The sequence below is a fragment of the Centrocercus urophasianus genome, unplaced genomic scaffold, assembly GCF_019232065.1.
Source record: "Centrocercus urophasianus isolate 14NV4802_14NV808 unplaced genomic scaffold, USGS_Curo_1.0 seq_22, whole genome shotgun sequence".
Lineage (NCBI taxonomy): Eukaryota > Metazoa > Chordata > Aves > Galliformes > Phasianidae > Centrocercus > Centrocercus urophasianus.
In genome coordinates, this window is record NW_024884778.1 from 12,297,016 (window position 1) to 12,314,119 (window position 17,104).

General features: G+C 33.4%; 1 protein-coding gene across 1 annotated transcript in view; it reads right to left on the bottom strand.

Annotated features, from left to right (window-relative positions):
- The window catches only part of CACNA2D3 (calcium voltage-gated channel auxiliary subunit alpha2delta 3), a 397,031-nt gene that overhangs the window by 196,617 nt on the left and 183,310 nt on the right, over nucleotides 1–17,104 (bottom strand). Inside the window, exons 9-11 of the mRNA XM_042823539.1 lie at nucleotides 12,482–12,556; nucleotides 2,902–2,991; nucleotides 443–556 (exon numbers count right to left, since the gene is read on the bottom strand). Of these exons, the coding sequence (XP_042679473.1) occupies nucleotides 443–556; nucleotides 2,902–2,991; nucleotides 12,482–12,556 (279 nt within the window). The remainder of the gene's footprint in view (nucleotides 1–442; nucleotides 557–2,901; nucleotides 2,992–12,481; nucleotides 12,557–17,104) is intronic.

Sequence of the window (17,104 nt, forward strand, 5' to 3'; positions counted from 1 at the left end):
AGTATACAAACAAATCTACTAGATTTGCATTTTAAACAGTAGAAAGTATTAACACAATACAGTGAATTGATTTTTTTTTTTTTTTTTTTTTGTGATGGAGGTAGAGATTCATAAAATAAAGAGTAGAATGAAAATATTCCTCCTATCAAGGAAACAGCCTAGAACATAATTTTGAGCACTGTACAATAGCCAAGAATGTACCTTGAAGGTTAATATTTCCACAATATCTTATTATCGAAGTTAATTACTACATTAAAAGGCCGCGTCTATCCTCAAGCAATATCACACAAGCATTATTTTTGTCACTAATGAAACATTCAGTTAGCCAAAATCATTTTTAGATGAATAGAAGGATTACTACTGACTTTTTAATAGACATAATACTTCATACTGCATAAGATAGCTTCATTTTTCCATTAAATACAGGTGAGAAAACACTTACTTTTCTATCTGGCCAATTATATTTTGCAAATATTGTGTCGTATGTGTCCACAGCTCCATCAGTAATCAACATTATGGCTTGGCTGCAAATACTCCCTTGTCCTGTGTGATTGAACTGTGAAAGGAAAAGTTCATTTAAATACAACACATTCTGTTAGATACAGAAGATAGACCAGTTAGAGACATGCTATTCACATGGCATTTGTATTCACTCCACATTACATATCATATGATATTTTTCATAAAAATGTTTATCTGGGAGGACAAAGTTTCCTGTATTCTCACATTCTCACAAAATGAATATACATATGCTGTTGAACAGCAGTACTACAGCATAGGTAGACAGACACCAACATATACTTGAAACGTGCAAGGAAACTTTCACCACTGCACAGAAGGAGGATTCTTCTCCTGCAAGAAGAGTCTGTCAATTGGGCTAAGTAACATGAGTTTTGATTTTTCGATTCTGTAGCTTGTGTCTTAATTTTGAATCCACCTTTCTTTAATTTATCCCTTAAGTTCTCTTTTGTTTGTATATTATTTTATGCATTCAAGGAACTTAGATAATCTGGTGTTAGCAACAAAATACAAAGTTGGAAGATTATTTCATTTCCAGTTACTCTGTATGAAACACAACACTTAAAAAATGTGAAAAGGCCAATAACTTGTAGCACTGCACACAATTCTGTTTCTACAGGTTGTACTAAGTTTTAAATACATGCTAATAAACAATCTCTTTTTGTTCTATTCCTATCTAAATTTCAGATACATTATCAAGTAAGACAAGTCCTCATCCTACCATTCTTTTCTTGGTACTGAGAAAGATACTAATTTTCCCTGTCTACCATGTCTCACCTTATCAGCTTACCTGTGCAGAGTAGCAGCCCAAAAAAACCCAAATGTTTGGATTCAACATGTTTTCAGAATACTCTAGTTTGATGTGGGTTAGCACCTCCTTTGTCACTGAAATTGCTGCAGTCAACTTACCCTCACTTATTTGCTGATCTTCTCAGAACCCTACAACTTTTCTTGTAAAAAACTTCTTCGCTTATAAAAATCTCATCTCTGTAGACATTCCAATACCTCACCACCTTTACAGTAAAGGATTTCCTCCTCGTATCTAAGCTAAATGCAGCCTATTTTATTTTAAAACCATTATAAATCTACCCTTTTCTCTTCTACTTTAAAGCCATTCCCCCCTGTTCTATCACAACACCTCTGAGAAAATAGACCCTCTGCATTCACATGAACAACATACTTTGAAATGCACAAGTTATAGTAAAAGGGGAATTAATGAAGGGGAATGCCTTCATATATTTATTTTAAAATATTAATCTGTGTGCATATGCATTATTCTACTTGGTTGTTTGAATATTTGTAAGAATGAGATGAAATTCAAATGCTTTGATGAGTAATATTGTCACATATTTGTCTAGAACTTTAATTTTATTGAATAGCAAGAATGATGAAAGCGTTTTCCATAATAATAACAATGACAAGGGACTTATGATGAACTACAATTAACTCAGTGATTCATCAGTAAGCAGCAAAAATTTCAATGCATCCTGACGCTCAGAGCATTTGGTTGTGATTAGCAGTCTTTGAAATGTCACAGAATTTTATTTAATTGGCTTTGATTTTTTTAAAAAGGTAATCACTGCAAAGACTACATTTGTCGCCAAAAGAGATAATTGCAGTTGTCACATGACAACGTAGGTGCCTCACTGCTCTACCAACCACTTCTGTATTCCTACAGCAACTAATGAACCCTGCTAAAATCAGTGGTTGGAAAGAATTTGAAAGTGGATTTTAAACACGCATTTCAAAGATGTTCGGTATCAACATCTTCAGATCTTAATAACCCAGGCAAATACAGAAATTGAAATACAGGTAATTGCAAGACAAAATTAAGTGAGTTTAATTACTATAAATCCTGAACCATTCTGAAAATGCCGCTAGATTCTCAATAAGACTATCAGTGTAAGATGAAGCCTCCCCTCCAACTTTCTTTTTTAAATGTAACCCAGACGTCCTTAACTAAGACGAAGTTCACGTGAACAGATTTTTGAAATATAAAGGTCACATGTTGTAGACAAAGTTGAAAATGGTTAGCAGTATTCTTTTAAGGATAGTTGAAACTGTGAAATTTACATATTAGTCTAATATTTTTACACCTACCAGCAGCAACTGAAATAAACTTATTTAAATACATAGACACATAAAGGTGCATACTGTATATACACACACAGAACAAAAACAACAACAAAAAAATCACTGTAATTATAAAGTTAGTAAATATAACGATCCTTCCCAACATATAAACATTGCTTGTTCTATGGACAATATTTTACTGTCATGACAGTTTTGGAGTTGGTTCTAATTTATTACCTTAAAATCGACAGTAATTGCTAAAGAGGTGGAAAAATATCAGCAGCGCAAACCTGAAAAGCATTAACTTACTTCATTGAGCATGTTGAAAGCTTCATTTAAAGCAATGTCCAGCATTCCAATTCCTTTTGCAAAAAGCTTGTCAAGGTGCTCCCTAAAATGCTGAAATGAACAAGAATGTTTTATTTGTCAGATTATTCTTATATATATTTTTACAATGATTAAAGTTTTCTTGAGACTTACCATGACTGCATACACTAATTCATAAACCATAGTAGTTCCTGCTCAATGTTTTTGACAAAGTCACACCAAAGTATAGACATATTAGAATAATAATAACTTAAAAATGTCACAAGACTTCTTTTGACCAGTTATTCAGTCAAACTATTCTTTATTTGCCTTTTAGTTTGTTTTTATACATACCTTCATATACATATCTTCATATAATATTTTTTACTGTAGTTATTCAACTTTTAGCTCTCAGGAAATACTACTTAATAATTATTCACTGACAGTTTTCATGTCCTATTTTGTGTTATGTTTCCTCAAAAGTTGGTAGATCCTATTGTTTTGTTTAGCTGTTTTGCCCATTGCTGGTCAAGCTGTTTATCAACGTCAGCATAATATTAAGAGAACAGGTCTTGCTAAATATTGGCAATTACCTTCATGTTTATGTTGCATAGCCATAAGCCTTATTTTTTTGCAGTTCTAAATGTTTCATCAATTATGCATTGCTATAATTGTTTGTCCATAAGCATTGGTAAAATCTTCTGGCAAGCAATTCTGACACATGTCAGCATTCATCCTATATTCCTCTCATAGTAAACAGAGAATCATATAATCATGGAATGTCTTGGGCTGGAAGGGACTCCAGATCATCCAGTTCCAACAGTTCCCCTGTCACATATTTTATTTCTCCAGATATATCAGAAGTTTGAACAATTTCACAAATTTTACACTCAGCAAAAAATAAAGGGCTATACTATAATACAAATATTAAATTGTAGTTCTAACTTTTAGATTAAGTAAGCACATTTTCAAAAGTATGGTAGCACTTCCTTTTGCAAATAATATGTTCAGAGAAGAAATAAAGTCTCTTAGGTTTTTAAGGAATTACACAGGATAAAATCCAGTTTCATGAGTCATGCTGTCATAAAAAGAAGGACACTGAATGAAATACCAACTAGCAAGCGTGACACCTGTGATTTTATCTGATGGATACATATCTTCTTTTGTAGAATAAAAAGATATTACTCTGCATATTGGAAGGCAGAGTTCTTTCTATTTCATTAATAAATTTCAGTCTGTCAAAATGAGGAAAATTTACATCCTAGCTCTAGGCTATTCTGAAGCATACACTACTGCCACAAAAACAGGCTGCTTTTTCAAAACAATTAGTCCGCAGTGACCTAGTAAACCTAGTTCATTGCAGCTCAATGCTTTGAACAGCCAAAAGGCACAGTCTTATTTGTCTAAATAAAAAGCAATAGCATAAATCTCTACATAACTAAATTGCAAAACGATTCTTTTTGCCAACTTAAACACAGCTAACTTAAGTAAACTCTATTACTATTGCATAGTAATACAAATCACAGTTTTATATTATAATTATAATTCATAAACATAACGATTTGGAATAAGAAAATGAAGACACACGTAGTGGGGAAAAAAAAACAAACGAGGAAAGCACTTTTTAAGATCCCACAGATGGATAAAAAGGTCAGTTCAATAAGATAGTAAGAGGAAAGTTTGTCACTTCATTAGCCATGTCAAAACATTAATATATATCTAAGAAAACTAATTATGTTTGCAGAAGAATTAAAATCCTATTGTCCCCTTACATCACGCCCTTCGTATTTTTACAAATAATAATAAAAACATGAATGAATATAAAATATCCAAACGTTCAAGAAATGCATTAACCTCTTCTTATTCCATATCCTACTTCAAAATACCTCTGAAAGTTAGGTATAAGCTCACATAAAATATAGGCATATTCTTGACTTCAGTTAACACAGACTGGAAATTGAGAGTAGCGATGCAGAAAGCAGTTTCCCAGACAAGGGCTACGTCACCTGTCAGCAGCACAACACGGTGTGCTTTCCATCACTACTTCAAAACACAACTGACTTGCACTGAGTCTCCCAGACCACTGACTTCTACGCATACAGACAGAAACAGGACTTTTTCAGCAAATGAAGCTTTACAGAAACTTAGAAAGTGCACATATCTTTTTTAATGAAATATTTAAACATACATCATTTTAAAATTGTTCACAGAAATTCTTCAAAAACTAAAATATATTTATAAAATTCTCCAAGAAACATCCTTTCAAAACAAATTTCACATATAGTTGATGATTTTAAACCAGAAAAAGTAGTTTGCTGGTAAGTAAAATGTTGAAAACAAGCAGTTCACTTCTGTTCCATTGATGTCCAAAACTATTTCAAAACATCCAGTGTAAGCATTGACCAGAAGTTTTCAAGCTGTGGGAGCAGTCTGTGCTTACAGCCTGTCTTTCTAAGATCCATGAGACTAAGACCAGTTCACAGTTGTCACAGATGCTTCCAATAACACAATTATTGACCCCAGAACAGAGCTTTCAGAAAATTGAAAATCACCAAATTTTGTCATGGAAATAAGTTTCCAATCTTACCTTTTTGTAAATCTTGCATGTTAAATAATTATCACAAAACACATTTCTCTCTGAAATACTTTACTGCTTCATAATTAAACGAGAATTACTTTGTTATTGAAAATTAGACTTATGCGTAAAATCTTTGAGTATTTCAGCAGTAGGCACTGTGGAAAACTTACTACAAAGCATATACATTATCAAGTATGAAAATACAGAATAAACAGATTAGCAAAAATCACTCATAAATACTAAAATCTCCAGTGTATAGTCAGTTCACATTATATGTCAGAAGAATAAATATTTTCTCTTGCTACAGTGCTCTCTCTCTTTACATATATATACAAACACACATTCTGAAAATAGTAATGTTTGTTTGATATAAAAATTGTAAAAATGTTAAAAATCCATTTCATGCAGTATGAATTTTAACAAATAATTGTTTGCTGTCCCCAGGCTTCTGAACAGATGAATGCTAGACAAGGTGGTTCTTCAAAAAGGTCTAGTGACTAAAATGAATGTGTATTTTTATTGACTCCATTCTCTATCTTTGAAGTGTTTTAAATCTTTTTTTTTTCCCCCCAAGAGTTTCAGCACTGTGTATGTCCACTAAAAAACTGCATAACATTCCAATTAACATTTGTTTCCTTCTTTATCACACCAGACGCTCTGAGTGCGTGGCATTAATTGAAACCACACTGAAAGACATCATGTTTCATTTTACAGGAAACACAAAGACTAACTTCCTCAGACAGTCCACACTTTATCTAGCTCAGGCTGTTTCACTGTAAACAATGAAAATGGACTAGTGCATTTCCGCACATGCAGACTGCTGCACACTTACCAGCCATGCTATAGTGCTCCTTTTGTTATTAGAAAGCCAAGGCCTTTTTAAAGAATTGCATCATTTCAATATGAGAATACCAAATTTTCAACCTGGTATGTCGGTCACAATTTCTGGATAACCTGCTTACAGGTATCTGCAACTGCCATCCAATAATTTAGTAACTTACAGATGTCCTGCAAGACAGCTATAATTCAACCATGTACTACTGTAAAAAACGTCAGGACAGGAGCTAAACCACTGAATCATCATTTTAAAGAACAATAGATGACTTTGGAATGAGATAACAAACTCCTCAATTTTACTTTCAGTAACTTCCATAAACGAAACAGATCCCAGAAAGCAGGTTTGCTTGCTCATAAAAACTCAGAAAGACCATGTTTTAATTTAATCTTTTCATTTTAAAAAGCTTACTTAATACCAAACTGCATAAGCAATATTATTGGTCCATCTCACTTTCGCTTTACTGTCATATTGGAGACCTTGTATTTGAATTATCTAAAGCTTGAACTCAGTATCTCAACTAACAGTGTGCATAAGCATTTGCCCGCAACTGTATGTTTAATTTCAATGTGCAATTACCATAACGTGCAATATCTAATTGTGAACTCAAATATCTAATTGACATGCATAATCTTGGTAATTCTAAATGCAAATTAGGCACACAATTATGACAATCAGACTCTGATGTCTGATTACAAAATTATAGGGCCAGAGCTCAACAGAAGAAGATGCGTCTAGTTACAGTAAAGAAGCATGGATGTGTTCAGCTGTAGAGGTATCTACAATCATTTTAGAAGTAGCTGAAATACATATCTTGCAGAAGAGAAGGCTCTGGGTAAATGTCATTGCAGCCTTCCAATACTTTTTACGCAGCGTAATAGTGACAGGACAAGGGGGAATGGCTTTAAACTAAAAGAGAAATTTAGGTTAGATTTTAGGAAATAATTCTTTCCTTGTAGGATGGTGAGGCACTGGCACAGCGTTGTGGAGGTGCTCAAGGACAGGCCAGATGGAGACTTAAGCAGCCTGAGCTGGTGGGTAACAACCAGCCCATAGCAGGGGTTTGGATCTCAGTGATCTTTAAGGCCCCTTCCAATCTAAGGTATTCGAGGGTTCTAAGATAACCCAAAGAGAGTAAAGAAAAATCCACTCATGTCTATCAGCCCACATAAGGTCCTTCCATGTATCTATGAGGTTTCACTCAGGAATATTGGTAAGCTAACTGATGTACGCATCTGAACAAATTAATTCCTCATCCACCTTCTACCTTACTGTTTACCTTGTTAAAGCAATCTTATTTTTTCTTGATTGTAGGGCTTCTGCATCAGTAGCTTGAGTTATGCTTAAATTCCCAATTATACAAAGTTTTCAACATTTTAATTAAAACCTATTATTTGGTTTTAATAATATTGTGTTTTTGACAAGATGCTACTCAATATTTGCAGTCCACTATACAGTTATCTTTTAATCTATCTGATTTGAGATTACTAGAAATAATTTACCATTGGTTAGAATGCCATAATTAGACGGGGTTGCAGGACCATAGTTAGTCTAAAAGTCTAAGCATATACGAATAAAGTATTTTCTACAGATTCCACATAGGAAAAGTTCACATCTGATACCAGCACTATAATTTATACATTTACATCACCTAACTACAATACTATTGTTTGACAAAGGTGAACTTCCTAAAGAAAAATATTGTTAATGAGTTAAAGATTTCTCCAGATTTTATGTTACTAATTCTTGCACAGACTTGCACTATAACTATTATTTCCTATTTTCATCCATGCATGCTAATATTTGAGATATACTCAGTAATGACTTATCAGATTTGTGAGGAGGAACTACATCAATATATAAAGCAGTGAAAAAAAGAGACAGTGACATTTACTGGTACCTCACAGGGAAGTCTACCCACACAAACAGTTGATAAATCTGCATTAACATCTGTAAAATGAATATAAGCATCTTGTTTAAGATTAGTTGCTAGAGCAATTACAGGTTAGCATGCTGTTGATGATTATCCAATCACTCATTTTCCTTAGCATGTTGTGTTGGTAGGCTGATTTTTTTTTTTGTTTTGTTTTTTTTCATATAAACAAATACCAGATATGAAAAGCTGGAAGCTGATTTGTTGGTCAAAGAACTCAAGATTCAATATAGCAAATTAAAAACAAGCTCCCTGTTAAACAAATTAGTTGCCTGGAGCTGCAACAGAAAACTTCAGAGCCACTTTCAATGGTCTGATGCTAGCTAAAAGTTATGAGGGTCCAGAATGGCTATTCATCTGTTAAAAAAATTAAAATCGATTTTTAATTTTTGAATTAAATGTGAGCCTTTCCATTTTTGGTGTTGTGAATTTTGTTTCTTTTGTTTTGTTTTGGGTTGGATCGGATTTTGCTGTTCTTTTTTTTACAGCTAAGTAATGCAGTCAGCAATCCTTTTTGGAGACCTAAGACAGATAAATAGACTATTAAGCATGCTTAAATAATAATAAATATGCTAATTTTGTATTTACCAACCCCTTATTGGGAATTTCACCCAGTCTTGTTACTGCATTAGTCTTCTAATTATTTACTTTCTGCTAACTGCATCTAGTAAAAGTTTACTAGAAATTAAATGCAACGCCTGTCTATTTTTGTCTTCCAATTTACGCACGGGTAAGTTCTCAACTTAGTTTGGAGTTATTGTGCCTATGTGTACATCTAGAAGATGATATATCTCATATGGAAACGCTTATAGAGAAATGTCCTCAACCCATATATAGCATATTAAAAAAACATATAAAAAAGGAATGCATATTGTAATATTGTTACTTTAAATCTGGAGTTACACTAAATCAGAATGTCATCCGATTCCTTTGGGGTAGGTAAATTGCAACATGGAGTTCCTCAAAGATGAAAACCTCTTGGCCCAAGAAAACCAGTATTAAAATAGGCAGTTCCACATGTTTGTAATTTGTAGAGAAAGTGCAGACGGTGACAGAACAGTGTCTGAACTATTTCCCACTCTTTTTTTAAATATATGTATAGCAAATTGATACACTTCAAGGTAGCAGCTGTTTAATGCTAATGCCAAATTATAAGTTAGTTCGGTAAAATTCAAATTCATATTACATGCTTTACGTTACTAAGCCACATTTAGGGTCACAGATTCATTTCTACCTCATTTATGCTACCCAGTGTACATACAGACTTAATCTTTGTGATAAAGAGAACTTGAAGAAAGTTCTGCAAATCAAGAATAATTACAAAATTCTGAAAGTACATCTCCACACCTCCAAAGAAAACCTCCAAGGCAGGTATACTTTTTTTCACAAAAAATAGTGCTGTGCTTTGGAAAAAAAAAAAAAAAAGTTGAAAGAAGCAGATGCCTGCCATATCACTTGTAAATTATAATTCAAAACCGAATTACTATAGTCTTTCATTGTAAAAATGAAAGCAGAAACACTATACATTGGAAGAAGCCTTGGACGGGGATGTCTGCTTTGTGTCTTGGTAGAACTTGTGGTGTATATATATTAATGCCACTCACATCACAGTTATACATGAAGTTATAAGTTTGCCTTTTCTAAATATACAAAAATTGACTTGATTCAGTCAGGCTTCTCAAAAGGAGTATGCTTTCAGAAGTTATAGCTGACAGAAATTCGATTATATCCACACTGCTTAGAAAGCTGTAACATAAGCTTTCATATAATCAAAGATTTTGGGAAAAAACAAAACAAAACAAAAAAACTTGATCAAGACCAGTGGATGTTTCTAAACATAAGTAACTTTTCCTTGTTGATTGTTGACAGTATTAAAAAAAGCCAACCTTAAAAAAAAAATGAAGTTGTTACACAAAGATTTACAACTCAAAACTGCAGTATGTGCAGTTCTTGAAGCTGGCAAGGAACAGATTTAGGTGCTTAGAATCATCACTTTTATCACTGCATCTTCACTCCTTATCAAAAGAAAACATTTTTTAAAAATTTTATTATTAACGTGTTGGAAATTTAGGTGAAAACCTATTTATTATCCAGCTCTTCTTCCTTTTCCACAGTAAAAATGTATGAATATCTTAAGTTTTAAAATTATTTATTATAAATTTATATTTATTATGTATTATATAATGATATATAACTACTTTACGCTCTTTAAAAATCTACTGCAATGCAGCAGACAGATAATAATGCTGTAATCAAGGAGTGATCTTGATCAAGTCACTCTCATGAGTGTGATGGGGCATTTGAAAAAATATTTCCTACTTTCACTATCCCAACTATAATGAAAATTGTATGTCTTTCCAAAATAGTTATTTGGTTAAGCTGAATGTTACAAAGGTATATTACTCATGCTTTCGCTTTGTTGCTACTTTACTTATTTAATAAAACAATTCAGGTTCATAAATTCTCTTTTGGGCTCCTTTATTACATGAATCAAGAAATAAGTGAGTAAACTCAACTTGTCACCTTAATTCACTAAAACGGCTGTGGGAAAAGAAAAGAGCGAAGGGAAGGGAAGGGAAAAATACATACAACTATGACCTGCTACCTATCTCAAGTTTATTTTCAAGGGAAAGATATCAATAACCGTCAAGATGGAAAAAGATGACACTTAGTTATTCTCCAAACCCTTGAATATATTGTTCAACTTAAAGGCAAAGCAAAACACAAACTGACATCAGATTAAAAAAAATAGTACTTAACTGGAAAGGATGTAGAAGCTTACTCTGAAGAACATGAAATTGTACTTAGCTCATAAAATCTGAGCATCATCTAAGTAGCACAGAAACTTTTTATTTACTTCAATTAAAATAAATCTGCCATTAAGTAACATATGGGTATATATTAATCAGCATTCTGATCAGTTGCAGAGTGAAGGAAGGATCAGTATTTGAATTAATTACAGACAATACATCTTGGGAATATATTTAAATCTTTAGCTTTTAGTCTAGAACACGCAGAGCTTTCATATGGTTAATTCAATAAAGTGCTGCTTTAGAAAACTACATAACAGTTCACAAACAAGGGCCTTCAACAGGAAATGATTAGCAACAATTCACGTTGCTCCATTCAGCAACCAAATTCTATGTAGATATCCTAAAAATCAAAAGTGAAGAACATCAAGCACATTAACGAAGTAGCCCCTGAAGAATAATTCCTGTGGAATGTCGGTGTATATTTAGGTGAAATAAGAAGAACCCATGTGAGTAGTACAATAAAGTTTCGCAGGACCAGACCAACTTAATTTCATCTTGGCATACATGAAAAGATCTAAGATAGACACACTTAGAAATGTGTTTTCATTGCTATATTTGCTACTTCCTGCAATGCCTCATTGACTGTTTTAGTGAAAATGAACTGTCAAGCTGAACCCTAAGTACAATTCAGTGCTGAGCTGAAACCCTTTGGTCTGTCTTTGGTAGAAAAGACACAGACAAACTTTTAAGACACGGCAGCAGCTTTGTATCATCTAGGCAAAAGCAACACTCATTACCAGAGAAGTTCTGTAGTTACAGGTATGGCTTTAACAGCCTTTCAATATACAAGAACTTTTCTACTATCTTATTAAACCCAGAATTTAATAATTTTATTTGGTACCAACCATCCTATCTTAACCTTCTAAGACATGCAATGCAGTATTGCTTCTACAGAGCAACTGCACTTGAATGGCAGGCAATAAATCAGGCTTTAAACTGTAGATTCATTATGTGATAGTCCTTCAAAGAACACTTTCAATAAACAATGTATTTTTATTTCAAAAAAAAAAAAAAGTCAGTAGTATATAATGCATTTGCACACACATTGGATTTTCTTGGATTAATACATTATTCTTTTGACATGTCTGTTTGGAATAGTCACACTTTCAATTCATATAGAATAATATCTGTTTCAACTTTAGTATTAGTGTGACTTAAGAACACAACCTATTCCTCAGTCTTTTTTTTTTTTTTTAAGTGTGTTTTCAGTAATTTCTGTATTTTTCAATTAGGATTAATCAATCTAAATAGCTAGATAAATATTTTTCTTCATACTGAGTCGCACATGATTCCTTAGAAATGTCAAAAGTAGAATAATTAATTTATTAATTGCAATAATGTAATCCATTATACTAGGAAAAGGTCATCACAGCACATTTTAGGCAACGCAGCCTCTCTGTTGTTTTGTTCCTTTCATTCCTTACCTCTTTGTTGGTTCTGTCTGCTTGAACCAATGTTCCATTCAGACACGGTTCTACATAGTGAAGTTCTTCATTATACTATTCAGAAAAATAAGAAGTATTATGAAAATTTAATTAAAAGCTTTGAAAGATACAATGTAATGATTTAGAACTGGAGGGAAGCATGCATATAAAGCAAGAACAATTGGATTCAGTTCATTTTTAAAAACTGACCAAAGACATTTTTCTTTGTCATGCTTCTTAATATCTCAGAGGTTTAGAATTTTTAAAAGGAGCATTCAATGGAACAGATGCCAGCTTCGGTGGAGGTAATGTGTACTATACACACTAGCTGGCATAAATACCCTTCAAGTTGAAATCTGGATAATATTAAGAGATTAAGGGTTTGGATTTGATGCATCTCAGTCACAATTCCCAATTCTTTGTTACATATTAAACAAAAGATTTGACAAATAACTGAAGCATTGGCTAACACATTTTGGAAGGTTAATAGCGAAATAACTACGCTAAAAAGTCTGTGAGCTTGAATCCTGAATACATCAGGATTTAAGAGTCAGAATTTAAGTCAAGCAAAATAACTCACTGCACAATGATACATGAAGCTGTGATAGATCCTGAAAGAATTCTCCGCTTTTCTTTCAAGGTTGAAGTTAGACAGTCCAGATTCATTTTCAGAAGCATCTTAAGAATTTAAATGAACAGCCTCATTTGCATTCAGTAGATCTAACAGAACTATTGATACTCTAGTGATTTAATTGAAAATCGACTTGTTTAAATCTTAAACCTTTCAATGCAGGTCAGATTAATTGATGCCTTCAAAAACTCTATGATATCCCTTGTAAAGATGTGATCTTCACTTAATTCTTATTAATTTGATCTAATCTGGAAGTTACCACAGATCAAAGAGCCTTTGCATTTAAGCTCCACTTGTATTCACTCTTTCCCAGACATTAAGTGAATCAGAACATCCATAGCAGACAAGATATGAAGTTAAGCCAAAAACAATCAGGGACAGCATTTCCAGTGATTAACGTATGCATTTACTCACTTGCTCCTCCATCTCAACAAGAATTAAAAAAAAAGTTTTCCAACAATTCATTTCTGACTGTTGCTTACACAAGGTTCTTGGTCACTGCAAAACCTCATTTCTGCTGTGGCTGTGAATTTGATCGACTTCCTCTTCAATTTAACACCATTCCTTTGTCTGTACAACATACGCATATACACAGATCGCTGCAACCTGTTCCACAACGGACATCTGTCATCACCATTCATGTGAACAGTGCACTGCTTAACAATGCACTAATTAATTAATTACATAATTACTGCTGCAAAGGGAAGAGCTTTTAATTAGAATTTCATCAAGTTATTCTTGAGGTGCTGTGTCAGACTCAGTCCTTAACTATAAAGAAGTATATACCCAGAGAAACTTATTTCCTACTGCTGGATATGTAGAATATTTACATCTACAAAGTAGCTGGTTAAATGTTTAAAAACAAACCAAAATTCTAGAAAGGGATTTATGCAAAAATTCTTTAGCAGACTTGCATGCTTTTCTAATTATTTTATTCCCATCAGTGTTATTCCAATATATGAGAGCCTGCCAACACGTCTATTATTCCAAAGCTAATATGAAAACACAAGGCAGTGACAACCGAAACACTTGAGAGTCACTGGGAATGTCCTCTGTGCATCCCAGCATCATAGCCATTCATTCGACTACTAAATGATATACTTTTAGCTGCAGTTTCTCTTCAGGCTGCTTTCCAGTCCATCTCCTGACAGACACTGCAAAATAGTAATGCAAAATCTGCAAAGCAACTCCTACTATAGACCAAAGTAAAAACTGCCTTCCATACTATTGAAATACAAAAAAATATCCCAGTACTACACTACACACTGAAAACCTGTAACACACACTGGCACACCAATCACTACTCCAAGCTTTCTCTTGCTTTCACACCTTCTGTTGTTTTTTGTTTTTTTTTAGCATGTTCTTCAATCAGTGTACTTCCTGATTAAGCCTGGGCTTTTAGCATGATTTTGGTAGCTGTTTTTGGAAGCTAGAACAAAGGCATGCTTTTTCTTACATGATACCAAGCAGTCTGTAGTCAGCCAACATGCAATAAAGAATTATGCTGTTTTTTTCTCAGTCATGATCATTTCAAATATCTCACATATAACAGCAAAATACATAGTTCTAAATGCTGTATTAATACTGCCCTTTTTTTCCAGATCTATCATTATCAGCAAACAGATGAATCACAAGTTCCTACTCTATCAGAGCTTGTACTTAAGTAGCACAATTTCATTCTGCCCAATTTCTATTAAATAGTAATTATTTTTCATTAATTTAATATTATAATTAAATAGTCCAGACTTCTCAGCACCAGACTATCTCTACAGACATACAGCTTGCATGGCTCCCAGCCACATCATAACCCAGACAGATGCCCAGTATCTTCACCCAATATCTTTATCATTATTATGCTGCAGAGTATAAAGGATGCCCATACTGTCACAGAAAGATGTTTCAAGTCCCTCAGCAGTCTCATTCTACAGAATCAAAAGAGGAAGAAGGAAAATGTATATATCTATATTCTATACTAATCTAATCTATACTCACCCTTCTGTCACCCTTCTGAAACCCTGCCAAATTGTGACACTATTTGCACTTGCAGTATCTAATTCTCCTTGCGAATATCACTGTAGAATATTTTAAGTAATCTGCTATTTATGGAAAAAAAAAAAAGAATTATGCAGTTATGCAGAATTAATATTTTATGTGGCAGTTTTCTGTGGATAACAAGAATAACCTAGATGTGTTCCATTTGCCAGTGCTTGTACAGATACAAATAAAAGCACAATAAGAAAAATGCTATCTGCATTATATACTTTATTTTCCCTTACATATATTAAAAAAATACTACTAGATAGAAAAATTTACTGAACAAAATCATTTCAGTTCCCAAAGGAATTCCCCAAATAGCAAACATCTTCCTAACTCACAAAAACCGAAAAAAGGGTGATACAACACGTGGAGCCATTCAAGAAGAGTTTGCTGCTTAAACTGGCACATTTGGGTAGTAAGACTTCTAGTACAACTCTCAGCTTCAGTAAAATACTCAGCTTGTGCTTCAAGCACATGTTAAACGGTTTTGGTCTTTTTGTAGAATATATTGCGGTATTATTAGGGATAATTTTTTTAAACTTATCAAACTTTCTTTCAGAGCAGAAGGAATAAAAAGGCATTCCAGAATTTTCTCAATCTAGAGGAAACCTCCACATACTTCTCACAAACTTTCACAGCAATTTGAACTCAGTTCTGCAGTTTTTCTAGGACATGTAGAATTTCATATTTAAATGAATTTGCTTCTTGATCTTCAATAAAAAGGCTTGTTACTAACTGCTGACTTTGCCAGCAATACCTGATACAGATCTGTTAATCCCTGGGCCAGGAGATTTTTGAAATAGAGATTTCTCCTTTAGTTCAAAGCTGTGAGTACTCAATTTTTATATAACCTACTACAAAATTCATCTACTTGAGCAGAAGACGACATTCAGCTTTTCTGGTATTTCTTAACATTACACAGTACCATATCCATACATGCAACCATAGGAAATCATTATCACATTGCAGATGTGATATCTGCACTGCTATAGTATAGAGGGTTAAATCTGTGTATAGCCTGTGTTTCACTGAAGAAAGGAGGGAGAAGAATTAACATGGTTTACGATCTCCTCTTAAAACCTTAGCCTGCTTTAAGTATTCTTATAATTTAAACACCTGAGGACACATTATTATTACTTTATTAGTAGTATTAAATTATTTATTTACATTTATTTTCTTTATTAATTTACGTTATTTTGCCAGTCTAGTTGTTTCTTGGCATAGCATAAAACAGAATGAGTGGGCCAAACCAAGAAGAATCACAGATAGCTGCTGATTTATCTTGTATAATCAGATACTATCCATACTCTGAAAATATGAGGAGATGTGGCTCTAAACCTATGCAAGTAGTTTGCATTTATTTCAGCATTTTGCATATTTATTCTTTAGCAAAGCAGTCTGGAACAAGATCCACAGAAACAAATAACTTTCATACTGTGTTGTGCAACAACACAGATAAAAGATTTCACACAACTCAAGATATCCATTTCAGCCCACCCTAAGACCAAACAACGAAGCCAAACCAATTCCTTTAATTCTTGTTCGGGTATTTCCAAGCTTGTCCTAGCATTCCCACACACATACAAACACAGCCCGTGGCTTGGAGCAGTTATATGGAGATTGACAATTGGCTGCTTTCCCTTCGCTCAGTCTCCTGCCATGTTACCTACACAGAATCTGATTACTCAGGTCAGTTAAAAAAATAGGTTTAAACATTCTGAATGAATGCAAGGACTTAAACAGGACGACACAGAAAATACTTACAATGGAAAATTCAGCAAACTGAAACCAGAAACTATGCTACTGTGCTCTCAATGAACAAATAATACTCCTCTAATATATTTTCCTAATATGGCGTGACAACAGCATTAAAATTGATTTGGCATTCTCAGCTCAGTTAATATTTCATTCTTTTAATGTACAGTTTACATTTTTTGTAAAAGCATTTGAAAAAT